The following is a 17,420-nucleotide window of genomic DNA, read 5'->3' as shown; positions in this document are numbered from 1 at the left end:
CACACTGACAAGGAAATATAATCAAACTTTTATTTGGCAACGTTTGACCAGTTTGGCTCCAAAATACATGTATTTCTTTAAAAAAAGTCCAACATTATTGAAAGTAGCAACATTGTATCTCAAACTCGGTCCTGGGGATCCCAAAGGGTGCACGTTTTGGTTTTTACCCTAGCACTAAACACAATGATCTGGCCTAATATGTGTTACTGATTTAAAATGTACATTTTGTAAATTTTATTTTGTTTGATTATAACAATATCAATGAGGACAACTTAATCTACACAATATCAACAACCATATAGCTTTGGTTATTCATTAGGATTGGACATTTCTTTAGTGGTCAACATGTAGCTAGACAATAAAAACAGATATTTAACATTCTAAAAACATACTTGATTGTACTTACATAAAATAATCCAGATTTTGCTAGTTATTTGTCATTGATCTACACCCTGAACTTGGTTATTGCTTTTTGGATAAGCCAATGTCATTGGTATCATCTATGATGATATGAGGAGGCATTGGAAGGTTAAGAGATGTTTGAAAGGCACTCTTGGGAGGAAAATAATCTGCGGTGTTTGATTAACTTGTTTACACGATCCAAAAACTCTAGGCACAAATTATAATTTGGCAGATGTTTTGAATATTGTTGTTTCTATACCCTCACTTGTAGTGGGCAAATAATACACAAAATGTATAAGAAAAAAAGGCATATCATTTCAGAATTAAGAGTACCACAACTACATATCCTTTTTTTAATACAGTATTTGACCACATCCAGCATGGCATTAGGGTGCATATATCTGCACAGGCAGTGCATGATGTCTCTAACTGAATTTGAAAGGTACAGTTGTCACTTTTTAGCACATTCTTACTTATAAAACAACAAAGTGCAATTTTGACATTTAGTATTCCAAGAAAAACAGAAAAACGTGTTAGACTGGACCAAATATTCTCAGAGTGACAATATAATATACTTTTGCTGAGTAGCCATGCATCCAGTATGTCTGTATTCAAGTGACCATAAAGGAATTAATCTTAAAAAGTGGTCCCAAATGATCAACTCAAAGCTTTTTAAAGCTTTATAACATCACTGTATGCATGCTATTAATGGTATTCAGAAAAATACATTGATATAATGTATATAAAGTCTCAAACTTTATGAAGACTTTATTTATTCTAATATATTCAGTACTTAAATTGAGTGGCATTTTGCTTTGTTGGCCATTTTACAGTTAATAATACAAACATTTACATACGTATCAGTTAAACATCTAGTATTTGAGCATATACTAACTGGTCATATATCATGGAACATGTAAGGTTACATTCTGTTGGCATTCTGGATTTGACTGTGAACCATATAACAAGTAGCACTGAAGTTTATCATGATTACAGAAGAGGATTGCATAGCAAGATTGGAAGATTATTATTTATTTATTTTACAAAATGCTAATAAAAATAGTTTGAGCTGCTTGCTTTTTGTGTTTGTTTACGAAAAAGGCACAAAGATACAAGTGTCCTGAGTCAGGTCAGGCCATGCAGGCTTCTGGTTTGAAAAAAATAACCACTTTATTCATATTCATTTGGAATGACTGCAGTACTCTACAGTATTTTGGTAGTTCTCGCTCAGAACTATCAGACAGTGGTTGACATACAGAGAGATACTCAGAGTCAGAGAAAAGGCGTTAGAATGTCATGAAGTGCTCATCAGCAGGGTCCCTCCCATCATGGTGCTCGTAGCTCCCCCAATCTGGTGTAGACATCCTCTGCCTGACTCAAGTCCTCAAACACAGGCAGCAGATGGAGCAGCTCAGCATCCTCAACATCATCAAACCAGGATACCACAGGAACCTGAGGGAGCATCAGAGAAACTATTCACTCACTTACTAATGCTTTCTTTTCAGTATTGACAACTGTATTTTCTTGTCGTATATAACTACTAAATCCAAAAAGTGGAATATAAGATTAGAATAGAATCAGAATGCAGTAGAATCAGAACTAGTATCCTATTAATAATCACTTTGAATCCTGAAAGAGGTCACATTTGAGTTGACAGAAGTTGAATGAAACTCAAACTCACAGCATTCTCTGGGTGGAAGATGTAGGAGGCAGGAGAGTTGTCTAGGATGAGGGTCTTATGGAGCTCTCGGCCCAGCAAGCTGAGATCTTTGACATAGCATCCCTGGTGGAACACACAGGACTCCCGGAACAACCGTGCCCGGAATACCCCGCACTGATCCAACAGGTCAGTCACTGGATCTGCATACTGGGGGCAGGCAAAGAAGAGGGGGAAAAGGAGGAAGACCAGGATCAGGGAAGGGAGGAAATGGCAAGAGGAAGAAGGAAATGGAGTTTGGTCAGGACTAACAAGGTGTCATTAAGGCACCAAAGCTACTAATAATGTAACTATGGGTTAGATTATGGAATGTATGCTAGCTCATAATATGCAAATGTACAAAGCAGTCTTTGGTACTACAAAGGTCACCTAGTGCATGGGTAAAAGGCTACAGAGGATTGTGAAAGAGAAAAAAGTAGTAAGACTTTCTAAACTAAAATACAAGAGTTTTTTTCTTGAAGAACAACAAATAAATAGGCCAAATGTCAAGATAAGGTTTCGTTAGGTCTTTTCAGCTTACCTTGGCAAGACTGGCAGTGAACAGAATACACTCAAACAGCTCTCCCATTCGTTGTAGAAACTCATCCACATAAGGCCTCTTCAGCACGTATACCTGAAAACAAAACACCTGGCATGAAGCTTTGGTAGCTCTTTTACCTGTGTAGTAACAGACATTTCTGCTTGTTATGAAGTATTTTAGCAATTGCTTTATAAATTAACAGTAATAAAGTATCTGGAAGAAAATATTTGGAAGGTAACATTAACTCTTTTCTTCCTCTGCTGTGTCCATTTTGTTCCCATCTCAGTTGCTGGTGGCTGGTTCCTGAAACAAGTAATCAAGAATAGGCCGTGCAGGTGTTAACCAGCCTATCCTGGATTACTTGAACCAGGCAGAGGCCCATGGAGAAGAATTCCAAACACCAAACAGTTCTCATGTTGACCTGAAGTGCAAGTTTTGCATGTACAGCAGACTCCAGTACATTTCAATATATAGAGTTTAAATATTATCTCTGGTGCATTGCATTGGTGAGCAAAATGAAGTGAACTGACTAAGCTGAATTGAACTGTTTACTTCCTTTCCCATTCAACTTTTGTCCAGTAGAGGGCTCATACAGCGACAGCGCCCATAACAAACACCTTTTTTTCCTTCTTTTTTTGAACCTTTATTTTACTAGGCAAGTCAGTTAAGACCAAATTCTTATTTTCAATGACGGCCTAGGAACAGTGGGTTAACTGCCTGTTCAGGGGCAGAACGACAGATTTGGGGATTCGAACTTGCAACCTTTCGGTTACTAGTCCAACGCTCTAACCACTAGGCTACCCTGCCGCCCCAATCTGTCCTGAGACACATCCCATTTTAACCTCGGCAAACACTGACCATAACACACGCACAATACCAACCCACCCACCTCTACAAGCACAAAGATAACATATTCAGATGAGAGATTTTACCTGGTGTGTGGTCCCCTCAATCTCCACAGGCACTATGAAATCTGCATTACTGATAGGCTGAGGAGAGAAGGAACACCGTGGAAGATTGTTGTTATGATGCTTCTGGGCTTTACAGTTATACTGTATGTAATTACATAGGATCAAATCCCTAAATTAAACGCTAAACTATAAATCATTCCGTAAATCAAACAATTCACTTTTTTTTATGTAATTCAAAATTATAATTAATTTCATGAAATATATTTTACATGTGCATTGCATACAAACACCCCTTACAAAACCACATGTAACAGTGAGTGGGTGGAAAAGCGGTAGCTACCTTGAATGAGCTATGCACCAGTGTCTCATCCAGGTCTATGACCACACATATCTTCCCCTGGTCCTGGGGTGTCATCTCAGGCAGCAGGCTGGGCCCTGATGACAGCTGTGGCAGAGGAGAAAACAGGGGACAAACAGGGTCACTATAGCTGACACAATCTCCAGCCAGTACTACAGAGTACAGTACAGGACTGTGTAGAGAACACCACATCTTATCCTTTTTACTAGGCTTTTCTTATGCTTAGTAAACACAGTGCCTCACTCTACAAGCAAGGGAATAACTGCAGTTGAAATTAAATCAAATGTTATGTCACATGTGCGGAATGCAGCAGGTGTCGACTTTCATGTGAAATGCTTACTTACGAGCCCTTTACCAACAATGCAGAGTTAAAAAGTAAGAAAAATGTGCTAAATTAAAAAAGGAAATACGAACACAATAAATTAACAACCGGTACCATGTCAATCTGCAGGGTTACGAGGTAGTTGAGGTAAAATATACATGTAGGTAGGGGTAAAAGAGCTCTAACAGTGTAATAATACTGTAATCATAGAATATCAGATTAAATTCAACGACCCAAACAATACCCATGCTTCTCAACAGCTACAGCGCTGCATGGAGGACACTAGGCAATGTGAACAAAAAGAAGCGGCAATTGTGCTGTTTGTCCCTCTTGACATGCCGAAGCCATTTCTTCAATACAGTCTGAATTAAGATAACTCCAGATATATGTCATTCATTTTTACGTTTTTTTGCCGAGGTGGTCTTAGTCACGCAATTTTACCTCTAAGATGTTTGGTGCAGTAGATCTCAAGTGGAAATATTTGCATGAAAACCGAGTCGTTTCTCGTTGAATGACAACAAAGCAATTAATTGACGAATTCCTACTGTTGACCAATTACTGACAAAGGGGTGTATACTTTGGCTACTGCCCCTACACTGACAGCCTCACTAGTGGCTTGTGGGCAACACACAACTTGTCATTCTTCTGTACACTTCAGTTATGACGTACCAGGTACAAAATACTGTACATATCTAATATCTCCAACATGAACTGACAATCACATCACATTATCCACTCTTTGTAGGCCCACTGCACCTCTGTTTCGCCTTAGTGGATTGCAAGGCACTCAGCTGTCTTATCATCATAGGAGATCAATATGAACAGACCTAAACTACTTTGTATCCGCCAACAGTCATGGTTATAGTGTTCAACAAGTTCACAACAGGTGCAGCAGCCATTTTATATTGCATCATGCTGTTATAACATCAACGGGCAATAATCCCAGAAATCCTCACAGGGTATTGCTCAAGATAGGAAAGCAATCACTTGTGTAGTTATTGTCTGCTTATATATTATTTTCCTGTAATAAGCATGGCAGAGTTGTTAAACACTTGATGAGGAAGTTGACAGTTGTAAAATAAAAAGAAAGCTGAGATAAGCCTGACCGTTGTTTGGGTTTAAAAATACTTAGCTAAACTGTATACACAAGATTCATGTCCTATAAAAAAAAAGTATAAAACTAGCCAAATTACAATGCGTGAAACTTTGTGGTTAAAACCATTAATTTGTAATCTGCTTAAGCGGTCCAAACAAGCTTTGCAAACATAGCAAAATGCAAAAAGGACACTTTAGGCTACATAGTAGTCCCACACTTGGTTGAAATACAGTAAACTACAGCCCATACACGGTATATGGATAATTACAACAATGCAGCCGAGATGTTGAGAATAATATATTATGTTACCTTGACAACGTCCCCATTGTCCTGTGGCCCCAGCAAGGCATCTTGTGAAGGAGATGGTGGATTCCGGGCATCCTGTGCTCCTCTGAGGCAACAGAAGAGTGCTTTGAAGATGTTACAGCTCCTAGGCTTCTTCAGAGAAGATCTGCTCACCTCGCCTGTCACAAGACCAAAAGGAAGAATGCTGTAGGCCTATGACACAACCAAGCTTTTGATCAAAACTCTGATTTGTCCCAAATTAAAATGCTATTCACCAACACATTATGGTGATTCCACCTGCAATGAAGGTTCTTATAATCCAGGTACAGATGTAGGATTTTTATTTGATCCCCCCGTAGCAGGAAAACTTTTAAAACTTGGAGAATATTATAAGTTTAAAAAGGCTTTTGAAGTTTGTAATTTCCACTTTGACATTTCAGACTTGATTTTCCCTTACGAAAAAATGTATCAACCCTTCCATGAATTTCATCCACATTTCTTTTTGTTGCAGGATTATCTTCCTGCTGTAGCAAACTGGCTCAAGTTAAGACCCTACATCTGTAGATGTTAGGGAAATGTATGATTTTTCAGGATTTCTCAGGATTTTGCCATAAAGTAGTTAGGAGGATTTCCCCCATTTTGAGAGACATAGTTACTGCACACATGTAGAATGAACTCTGTGCTCCCTTCACAAAAGGCTTCCCTCTACACTACAGAGATGCCAGCCAGCCTGAACACGCACGCAAGGACACAAGCACAGTTGGACAAACACACACAAATAAAAATCTGCCTTTAATGAGGTTGCTGCTGCTGCTGGAAGCTGGAAGAGGTTGGTAGATGTTATATAATCATTGAGAGTGCGGGAAAACCCACACTCTTCACCAGGCAGTGACTGAGTCTCAAATGGCACCCTAATCCCCACAGGGCACATGTCAAAAGTAGTGCACTATATAGGGAGTAGTGTGTCATTTAGGATACGGTCGGTAACTTCTGCTGTATAAAAAAAAGACAGACAGAACACATTCCAACCGTTTCACTGACTCTCCTGGAACAAGATCTCTGGTTGGAGTGGAGCGAGCTGAAGCCAGTCACACCTCAATGCTCCAAGCCCCTTTGATCAGTCAATGTAAAAATGTGTCATAGTTCACAAAGGTTACACCAGAGGAGGCAAATGGCATTGGATATGCATAGCACCGCTGGTAATAGTATATAAAAATATAATGCATGGATGGCTCTGATATACACAAAACACAGATGGCTTTACTGACTAAAGCTATCAAAGGGATTAATAAAAAACTGATTTAAAAAGAAAAAGTGTGATTCACACATCTGAACACTGACTCTCCTGTGAGGATCCAAAGATCCGGTTACAGGGGATCAGCTCTACAGGGCAGAGGGGGGGAATTGATGTGTGGGTTTTATGACACCTCACGTCGATCGTAAATTGTAATGCAGCAGACCAACTGCTTTCTGGTCTCTAGTTTGGGAGAATGGAATGTCGTTGTGTTACAGAAGAGTGGCCACCCAAAACTTCAACATCAAACAATGAACAATTGGACAATATATTTCAACATCCGAACGATGGGAATGATGAGAGATGGAATATGGGCAATTAATGTCTATTTTGAGATGTCATTAAAATGGATAGAAAAACGTTATAACGGAAACATTGTAACTTGAAGAGCTTGTACACTGTGTATATCAGGTTAACGTCTAAACATTGTAAAAAAAAAAGATGATTAAATATGAGAATACTTTCGTGAAGAAAGCAATGTGATTTTAGCATTCTAAATGATAATTGTTTTTCCATGCAAAATTATGCCGTCAGTAGCAACGCCCAAGTGAGCTCAGAGTTCGTGTCAGTGTGATGGAACCGCCTTTCCGACCAGAGTGCTTAAAAGGACTCGCTAACAAAATGTACATCAGACCAGTGTGACAGACAGCGTGAGCTGAACGTTTCGAAATGGTTGGAACCTATGAAAACTAGACTAGAGAACGTGAGGCTGCGGTCCACACGTTGAAATGGTTAGAAACTTTGGAAACCAGACCAAAACGTGCCGGGTCGCTGCTGGTGTGTAAAGTGCTCGAGAGCTGAGCCCTTAATAATCAACTAGGGATCATGCGGTGGCTACACATTACGAAAGGGTTAGAAGACCTGAAACCCTCAACACGAGTGAAGAAGGTAAAGACTAGACCAGAATACTCACAGTCTGCAGCTGTGCATGTAAAAGTGGTTCTAGGACATTTAACTCTCAACAGGTGTGGGAAGAATAGGTTCCTCTGACCACCGTAGGTATGTCTGAAGAATCTACAATGACAAACACTCCAAGATCAAATAAGCATAAGGAGATTGTGACCTCTGGTGGACAACCAGAGACTTACATCGAACCACACCCCATAGACAGACTTAGTGGTTTCAACAGAGAGACGACAAAGACATCTACGCATAAATATATACATTGCCTTTCTTATTTGAGTGAGCAAAGTATTCATATTTCCGTGAGTACAGCTTCCAAATGTATGTACGATATGTTCACTCTCTTTATCTTTCCCCACCCCCTTTCCATTGTGAAACAAGCAGTCATACCATGTCTGTCCACTAGGGACTTTTATCTCATGTAAGTGTGTATGGTATTCTGTGTTATTATTTAGTTAGTTAATAAATAAAATTATTAAATCAATTTGTGTAGTACTGAATATTCAAAGGGATAGGGTTCTTGCAGATCCAGGGATATTGCGACATTCAGAATGAGACTGATGAGGTAATAATTAATAATTGACTGTTATTGATGTAAGAGATATCTGTATATCTTTAGAGTTTAAGTCAGGAGATAGTAACTCGTTAAATAACTTTTCCTGTGGTGCCCCAAATTCCTACTGAGTTAATTGTTACATGACTAATTTAATAGAATATCAATTAAAACAGTTTGATAAAATAGTCATCGGATTAATGAGTCACATCACGACGACACTCATCATGCTTGTCATATTTTGTGAAGTAGTGTTGGTTATGAGACTCTCTCCTGATTCATAACCTCAAGCCTTGATACTAACTTTTAATTTCCCACCTATCATTCTCTTCCTTTCATCTTTGGGGGGCATCTGCAGCAATTGGAATGATGATACTTTTGTAGTGTATGTGGACACCTGCTCGTCGAACATCTCATTCCAAAATCATGGGCAACAAATATGGAGTGGGTCTCCCCTTTGCTGCTATAATAGCCTCCACTCTTCTGAGAAGGCTTTCCACTAGATGTTGGAACATCGCTGAGGGGACTTGCTTTCATTCAGCCACAAGAGCATTAATGAGGTCAGGCACTGATGTTGGGCGATTAGATCTGGCTCGCAGTCTGCGTTCCAATTCATCCCAAAGTTGTTCGATGGGGTTGAGGTCAGGGCCTGGCCTGTGTAGGCCAGTCAAGATCTCCCACACCGATCTCAACAAACCATTTATGTATGAAACAGGATAGGGCATTCCCCAAACCGATGCCAAAGTTGGAAGCACAGAATCGTCTACAATGTAATTGTATGCTGTAGGTTTAAGATTTCCCTTCACTGGAATTAAGGGGTCTAGCCCGAACCATTAAAAATCTGCCCCAGACCATTATTCCTCCACCATCAAACATTACAGTTGGCACTATGCATTTGGGCAGGTAGCTTTGTCCTGGAATCCCTCAAACCCAGATTTGTCCGTTGGACTGCCAGATGGTGAAGCATGATTCATCCCTCCAGAGAATGTGTTTCCACTGCTCCAGAGTCCAATGGCGGCAAGCTTTACACCACTCCAACTGACGCTAAGCATTCCGCATGGTGATCTTGGGCTTGTGTGCTGCTGCTCTGCCATGGAAACCCATTTCATGAAGCTCACGACGAACAGTTATTGTGCTGACGTTGCTTCCAGAGGCAGTTTAGAACTCGGTAGCGAGTGTTGCAAACAAGGACAGCTGATTTTTACGCACTACACGCCTAAGCACTCGTAATCCCGTTCTGTGAGCTTGTGTGGCCTACCACTTCACGGCTGAGCCATTGCTGCTCCTAGACATTTCCACTTCACAATAACAGCACTTACAGCTGACTGGGGCAGCTCTAGCAGGGCAGAAATTTGATGAACTGACTTGTTGGAATGACGGTGCCATGTTGAAAGTCACTGAGCTCTTCAGGACAGGCCATTATACTGCCAATGATGGTCTATGGAGATTGCATGGCGGTGTGCTTGATTTTATATACCTGTCAACAACGGGTGTGGCTGAAATAGCCAAACAATTTTGTTCATGTAGTGTACATAACTAAGGAATTGGGGAAGAGTGTATGGGAACTCAAGATACATCTTTTACACTTGTAAAAATGTAAACATGTGTTTAAAGGCTAATTCCTCTAGGAATTCTTTAGGATTTTACATGTTGAGTACATAGAGTAATACTTTCCAATTCCACTCCTGTAAAAAACATTGTCTAACTAATCAAATCAAATCAAATCTATATAAAAACATACAGGACACTGGGCCCTCGCCTGGGTGACATCATTCAACACATATAGAATATAATAAATAGAATAGACAGCCCCTCCCTGGGTCACAGGAAACAGATATGCCATGGGTAACAGGTTAAAAATTATGTAACTTAAAGCACTTGTGGTAACACTATTTGAAGGGTAAGGACTTCAAAGGCACTTTCGGTCTGGCCACAGTAAACGGCAATTGAACCGGGAGAAAATCTGCCTACTGTGTGTAGAGACTCGAGGTCAACCGATTAATCAGAATGGCCAATTAATTAGGGCCGACTAAATTTTCATAACAATCGGAAATCGGTATTTTTGGACACAGATTTGGCCGATTCAATCTTGCAACCTTACAGTTAACTAGTCCAGCGCTCTAACCACTTGCCTCTCATTGCACTCCACGAGGAGCCTGCCTGTTGCGCGAATGCAGTAAGCAAAGGTAAGTTGCTAGCTAGCATTAAACTTATCTTATAAAAACAATCAATCAATCATAATCACTAGTTAACTACACATGGTTGATGATATTACTAGTGTATCTAGCGTGTCCTGCGTTGCATATAATCGATGCGGTGCGTATCGTTGCTCCAATGTGTACCTAACCATAAACATTAATGCCTTTCTTAAAATCAATACACAGAAGTATACATTTTCAAACTTGCATATTTAGCTAGAGGAAATCCAGGTTAGCAGGCAATATTAAACAGGTGAAATTGTGTCACTTCTCTTGCGTTCATTGCACGCAGAGTCAGTGTATATGCAACAGTTTGGGCCGCCTAATTTGCCAGAATTTTACGTAATTATGACATAACATTTAAGGTTGTGCAATGTAACAGGAATATTTAGACTGGATGTCACCCATTAGATAAAATACGGAACGGTTCCGTATTTCACTGAAAGAATAAACGCCTTGTTTTCGAGATAATAGTTTCCGGATTTGACAATATTAATGACTTAATGCTGGTATTTCTGTGTGTTATCATGCTATAACTGAGTCTATGGTTTGATAGAGCAGTCTGACTGAGCGATGGTAGGCAGCAGCAGGCTCGTAAGCATTCATTCAAACAGCACTTAAGTGTGTTTGCCAACAGCAGTTTATAACTTCAAGCCTATTAACTCCCGAGATTAGGCTGGTGTAACCGATGTGAAATGGCAGGCTAGTTTATTTATTTATTTTTATTTTACCTTTATTTTACAAATTCTTATTTTCAATGACGGCCTAGGAACAGTGGGTTAACTGCCTGTTCAGGGGCAGAACGACAGACCTTGTCAGCTTGGGGATTCGAACTTGCAACCTTCCGGTTACTCATCCAACGCTCTAACCACTAGGCTACCCTGCCGCCTAGTTAGCTGGGTGCGCGCTAATAGTGTTTCAAAAGTCACTTGCTCTGAGACTTGGAGTGGTTGTTTCCCTTGCTCTTTTGTGGAGCGATGGGTAACTCTGCTTCGAGGGTGGCTGTTGTCGATGTGTTCCTGGTTTGAGCCCAGGTAGGAGCGAGGAGAGGGACGGAAGCAATACTGTTACACTGGCAATACTAAAGTGCCTATAAGAACATTCAATAGTCAAAGGTTAATGAAATACAAATGATATAGAGAGAAATAGTCCTATAATAACTACAACCTAAAACTACTTACCTGGGAATATTGAAGATTCATGTTAAAAGGAACCATCAGCTTGCATATGTTCTCATGTTCTGAGCAAGGAACTTAAACATTAGCTTTCTTACATGGCACATATTGCACTTTTACATTCTTCTCCAACACTTTATTTTTGCATTATTTAAACCAAATTGAACATGTTTCATTATTTATTTGAGGCTAAATTGATTTTATTGATGAATTATATTAAGTTAAAATAGGTGTTCATTCAGTATTGTTGTAATTGTCATTATTACAAATAAATCAATTAAAAATCGTCCGATTAATCGGTAATGGCTTTTTTTGGTCCTCCAATAGTCGGTATCGGTATTGAAAAATCATAATCGGTCGACCTCTAGTAGAGACCAGCGGTCCTGGTTGTTGTCAGCTCGAATGTTTTCATTAAAACAATGGTTGACAAGATGAACTCTGCTCATTGGTCAACCATGTGCATCGGCCGCTCAAGACTTCAGCTAATTCCATCTTTTGGTGCCTCAAGAGCAGGGCAAGCGGTGCCGCTCATGGGAGCGAGCACCAAGAACCACACTGCATGTAAAACTGCTTGCGTTTTGCCGCCCGCCACGCCCTACTCCCATTGAAGTCTATGACACCTTTGGAGCTTACCACTACCCGTCTGTAAGCATCTTAACACATTCATAAAGAAGCTCTTTAACATTTCAGTAATGTCATTGTCAACAACCACAAGTTGAAATCTGCAGTATTCATGTTAGAGATGGGCATAAGTACTTGAACGGACGTCAAAGCTTGATCCATAACCAGAGATACATTTTCTTCAAATAACATAAAACTATTTTGTGGACTGTGCTTTGTGGCTGCCCAAACAGGCAAGTGAAATTGTCCCGCAAAATGTTGACATTTTGTCTTGAAGCCAATGTTAATTTGCTTTGACTCTAGTGTTCCAATTGCACATCTGCATTTGCGGAGCACAACAAAAAAAGAAACCAACCCAAGCATCGCACAGTTCTTCTCCCTAAATTACCTTTCCCCTCCTTGTGTCATTCACTCGATTGCCTTCCGACCGCTCACTACACACATGCGTGCTGAGTGTGCACACAAGCTCCTGTAGAAATAACTGTCTATAAAAATGTATCTAACTGATGGGATACACAAGCTATATACTCCTTGCCAAATGATGACAGTTTTATCGCAAATTCAAAATGGACTGGTTGATTGATGTAGGAAAATATGCATTCCAACAATGAGCTGCAGATTAGGAATAATTGTGTCCCATCTAGTTTCCGCTTAGGCTACTTTGCAAACTGCTAGTGCCATTTAGAATTAGTTAGCCTAGGCTATAATCCCCCTATTATAGACAGGTTCCACACTGAAAATATGCAAAAACATTAGTTTGATAAAGACATATATTTTCACCAGAATCATTAAGCATTCATTACCATGCAGTGTTCAATGAATTTTAGAAAATTCTATTCTAACTGGCCAAATTGATCCCCATTTCAAATGATCACTCTTTGAGAAGAACTTTCCCAGACTCGAGATGCGTCTCACTTGCACTGGCAACTTTTTCATTTGGAAAAATATTCTGATATATTTTATTCTGTTATATAACATGTTTTTTTTTACAATAAAATGTGTGTCTTTTTAAAAAGATTGTTTTCCACAATATAATATAACCAGTTGATAGTATGGTTTCAATAATTTAATCTTAAATGGCACTTGTTTTTCTATTGACTGAATATGGCAATTTAGCAATTAGGATTTGTTATCTGTAACGGTTATGATAAATGAAGCATTGTTCCACACTTTTGGCATAAACTTATAGATAAATGTGCACATATGTTTTTCCAGTGCAGGCCTTGTGTTCTAAAAATATACTTTTTTCCATTGGAGATCTCGAGAAAAAAATAATAATGTGAGTACTTGAACGGTCAAAAAAAGTAAAATGCCCATCCCTAATTCATGTGGTTGTTGGCATATGCATCTATGAAATGCTCATGTATTGTTTATGAAAGCATTATGAATGTGTTATGAAGTCTCCCTTATGTAGGTACCCTTCAAATAAAGTGTTACCAAAATCGTTTAGGGCTGACATGTATAGGCATATTACCCAGCAGTTTACAGCTTACTTAACTGTAAACATGATTGTTGTTGTGGATTTCCTTTATAAACACAAACATAACATGCTAGTGCCAAAAAGTCATTTTAAAAGGGTAGGATAGCCTATTTCTGAACATATCGAAACAAAATTCTAGTAAATGAGAGAAAAAAAACTATCTATAATAATCTAATCTATTAGATTTGTATCTGTCGAGCAAACATAGGATAACCCTGCTGCTCCTATCACACATAATCAGGTATTGTAAATCAACCATAACCATACAGCAGTACCCTACCCTCCAATTCAAAACCGGAATGCCTGAAGCATGAAAACAAAGATTCTTTGAAACCGCGCTTTACAATGGGTGGCGGAGGGCGTGTGCTGAGGGGTGTGCTTGTGCATTCCACTGTCAATATCGACCGCGGCACCTGGCATTTCTACGGTTATGTTTTTCATCCGCAACCGTTGTTGGTTTAATTTCCAACAGCAAATTGTATATCATACACCTGCCAATCTTTGTATTGTATAGGCCTGTGATGTGGTATTTTTATAATAACATTAGGATAGCGTGCCACCCTGCGCGCATTGATCTGCCTTGATGTGTCTCCAGCCTGAGCCTGCGAACAAAAACAAGACATGGCTGTGCTGTGTGTATGGCTGCCTAGAGACATATGTGACAAAGTAATAAATGGAACTGCGACATACAACAGCTGGACAGATGTATGAAAAACACAGGTTAGGCTAAATTTGGGTTGGTTTGGTTGAACATTTTACACGCAAACTTATTTGTCTGTCAATTAATGAAATTATAATTATTGGCTAATAATAATAATTTGGTATTGGATGTTGTAGCCTTGTTTTGATCGATAGAAATACTGTAGCATCAACAACTGAATCATTTGATTGGTCTTTAAAGTCCAATCATGTAAAATGGGAAATAAATATTGATTTGAATTGTTTACAGTAGGCAACAAACAGTGACTGAATATTATTGGCAACCTTGAATTCGTGATGACAAAAGACATGTATTGCGATATGGTTTTTCAAATAGCCTTTACTCTTACATTGTCAAAAATGTGTTTGTACCAGAGGGGTTTTCCCCTTCCAATTATGCAGGTGTTCCATAATACCTTTGAAAACCAATCCATGTTCAGCATCAGTTGCATGTGGCGGCTTGAATCATCATGAAATATAATATTGATATTCAACGTAGTCTATTTATATGCCAGATTAATCCAATGTGTACATGTCCGACCGTGAAGAAGAACAGTGAGCTCTAGAATGTCGCGCGCAATATCCGCGACGTTGGAACTGTCAAATGGACGCGCTGGGAACATGTTTGCATCAACGTTAGAGTGCTTTCATTTGATTACTTAACGAAGCTCCTCCAAATCAAACTAACCTTTACCCTTCTAGTTAAACCCATGATTAATCAGAACAAACAATAAAAACCGGAGCATATCATATTCTTACCTGTTTTCGGTGACAATTGAATGTCTTCTTTTTGCACTTGAGTGATGATAGAACTTTCCATCTGACAAGCACAGAGCCCTCAAAATCCAATCCGTTCCCCAAACAGAGATAAGCAGCCTTCATTAGGTTATATTGGCAAGTTACTAAATGATTGCCCTGATAACTGTCATCCGTGGCTTTGTTGGATATGGAAGACGCTACAATTCATCACCAACAATGCTTCTTTATTTCTTGCTTCTTCTGGGAGGGGCAGGGCGCTTGGATATGTTTTCGTATTTGCGTTTTCCTCGGCTGCGCGTCTCGGTTTACTTTATCGCTAGTATATTTCGGAACCGAACGGCCCCTTCCTGTCTCTGCGAAGACCTCACTTTTCGCTCCAACAACATGGAGAATACAGGCGAAAGAAGAAAAACAACCGAGGAAATGGGGCAAGGGGCGGTTTCAAGTTCCCCTTACTACAGATAAACAACACCGTCAAATTGATATTACCGAGAGGAGGAAAAGAAAACAGATTACATCGGCGGACATATTTCTCAAAAAGAGAATTGGTTATGAATATAATTCGATTTTAAATGTGAGATGTATTTTTTTTTTCTGGGCTTTGTTTTTCTTCGAATGGGACACCAAGGGCGCCTTGAAACCGTTGCTCGTTTCGGATTGGATCTTTTCAAAGTGGGAGTTGCAAAGGCATTCCTCGCCATTCTGCACACTCCACACCAAAATATGTTCCAGAGCTGGTTTTGTTACAACTGAGTGTGCATTTATGATTGTAATAAATTGGATTAGTAAATTAAGCAATTTTTTTCTTCGATATATCATCATTATAATACATGTTTTTATTGATATTGTCATTGATAATATTATACATCTTTAGTTAATTGAGACACAGGACTTCAGTAATTGCAGTAATGACTAAGAAAAAACAGAACTTAAGCATTCAAGTTTATCCACAGTATATGATTGTTTCCTTACAAATCTTACAAATAAATATACAATTTTTGCTAAATATAATGTTTATGTACATCATAACTAATGGTAATCTGTTTAGTTGATTTGTTGTAATTTTCCAGCACTCCAACATGACAACACTTCATCATATACAGATGAAGGAAGAGGTAGCTAGCTAAGTCTTTTTTTGTAAAATGCAGTGCTGCACACATCACATACAGTGCATTCAAAAAGTATTCAGATCCCTTCACTTTTTCCACATTTTGTTACTTTACAGCCTTATTCTAAAATTGATTACATTTTTGTTTTCCTCACCAATCTACACACAATACCCCATTATGACAAAGCAAAAACTGAAATATCACATTTACATAAGTATTCAGAACCTTTACTCAGTGCTTTGTTGAAGCTCCTTTGGCAGCGATTGCAGCCTCAAGTCTTGTTGGGTATGACGCTACAAGCTTGGCACACATGTATTTGGGGAGTTTCTCCCATTCTTCTCTGCAGATCCTCTCATGCTCTGTCAGGTTGGATGTGGAGCGTCGCTGCACAGCTATTTTCAGGTCTCTCCAGAGATGTTCGATCGGGTTCAAGTCTGGGCTCTGGCTGAGCAACTCAGCGACATTCAGAGACTTGTCCCGAAGCCACTCCTGCGTTGTCTTGGCTGTGTGCTTAGGGTCGTTGTCCTGTTGGAAGGTGAACCTTCGCCCCATTCTGAGGTCCTGAGTGCTCTCGAGCAAGTTTTCATCAAGGATCTCTATGTACTTTGCTTTGTTCATCTTTCCCTCAATCTTGAGTAGTCTCCCAGTCCCTTCCTCTGAAAAAAATCCCTGCAGCATAATGCTTCACCGTAGGGATGGTATTAGCCAGGCGATTAATAGTGCCTGGTATCCTCCAGATGTGACGCTTGGCATTCAGGCCATCATGGTTTCATCGGACCAGAAAATCTTTTTTCTCATGGTCTGAGAGTCCTTTAGGTGGCAAACTCCAAGTGGGCTGTCATGTGCCTTTTACTGAGGAGTGGCTTCCGTCTGGCCACTCTACCTTAAAGGCCTGATCGGTGGAGTGCTGTAGAGGTGGTTGTCCTTCTGGAAGGTTCTCCCATCTCCACAGAGGAACTCTGGAGCTCTGTCAGATTGACCATCGAGTTCTTGGTCACCAACCTGACCTAGGCCCTTT

General features: G+C 39.6%; 1 protein-coding gene across 1 annotated transcript; it reads right to left on the bottom strand.

Annotated features, from left to right (window-relative positions):
- Positions 1-16: 16 nt before the first annotated feature.
- LOC135504081 (carboxy-terminal domain RNA polymerase II polypeptide A small phosphatase 2-like) lies at positions 17-15,885 on the bottom strand. The gene is made up of 7 exons (XM_064922361.1): positions 15,294-15,885; positions 5,636-5,790; positions 3,891-3,995; positions 3,572-3,628; positions 2,640-2,732; positions 2,084-2,269; positions 17-1,854 (listed from the first exon to the last, which is right to left on the bottom strand). Exons 1-7 carry the CDS (start codon positions 15,352-15,354, stop codon positions 1,729-1,731), a joined length of 783 nt encoding a protein of 260 aa, XP_064778433.1. The 5' UTR covers positions 15,355-15,885; the 3' UTR covers positions 17-1,728.
- Between the last annotated feature and the right edge of the window lie 1,535 nt (positions 15,886-17,420).

This window comes from Oncorhynchus masou, chromosome 18 (genome assembly GCF_036934945.1).
Source record: "Oncorhynchus masou masou isolate Uvic2021 chromosome 18, UVic_Omas_1.1, whole genome shotgun sequence".
In the NCBI taxonomy this organism is placed as follows: Eukaryota; Metazoa; Chordata; class Actinopteri; order Salmoniformes; family Salmonidae; genus Oncorhynchus; species Oncorhynchus masou.
Note: the sequence above shows the minus strand (reverse complement) of the source record. Positions and strands in the feature narration are given on the sequence as shown.

What these genes read in the sequence shown, in the direction of transcription:
- LOC135504081 (XM_064922361.1), bottom strand. Translation starts at nt 15,354, where the DNA reads ATGGAAAGTTCTATCATCACTCAAGTGCAAAAAGAAGACATTCAATTG. An exon ending in TCAATTGTCACCGAAAACAG is followed by an intron (nt 5,791 to 15,293) that starts GTAAGAATATGA and finishes GTCTTGTGACAG; the next exon opens with GCGAGGTGAGCAGATCTTCT. An exon ending in TCTTCCACCCAGAGAATGCT is followed by an intron (nt 1,855 to 2,083) that starts GTGAGTTTGAGT and finishes ATGCTCCCTCAG; the next exon opens with GTTCCTGTGGTATCCTGGTT.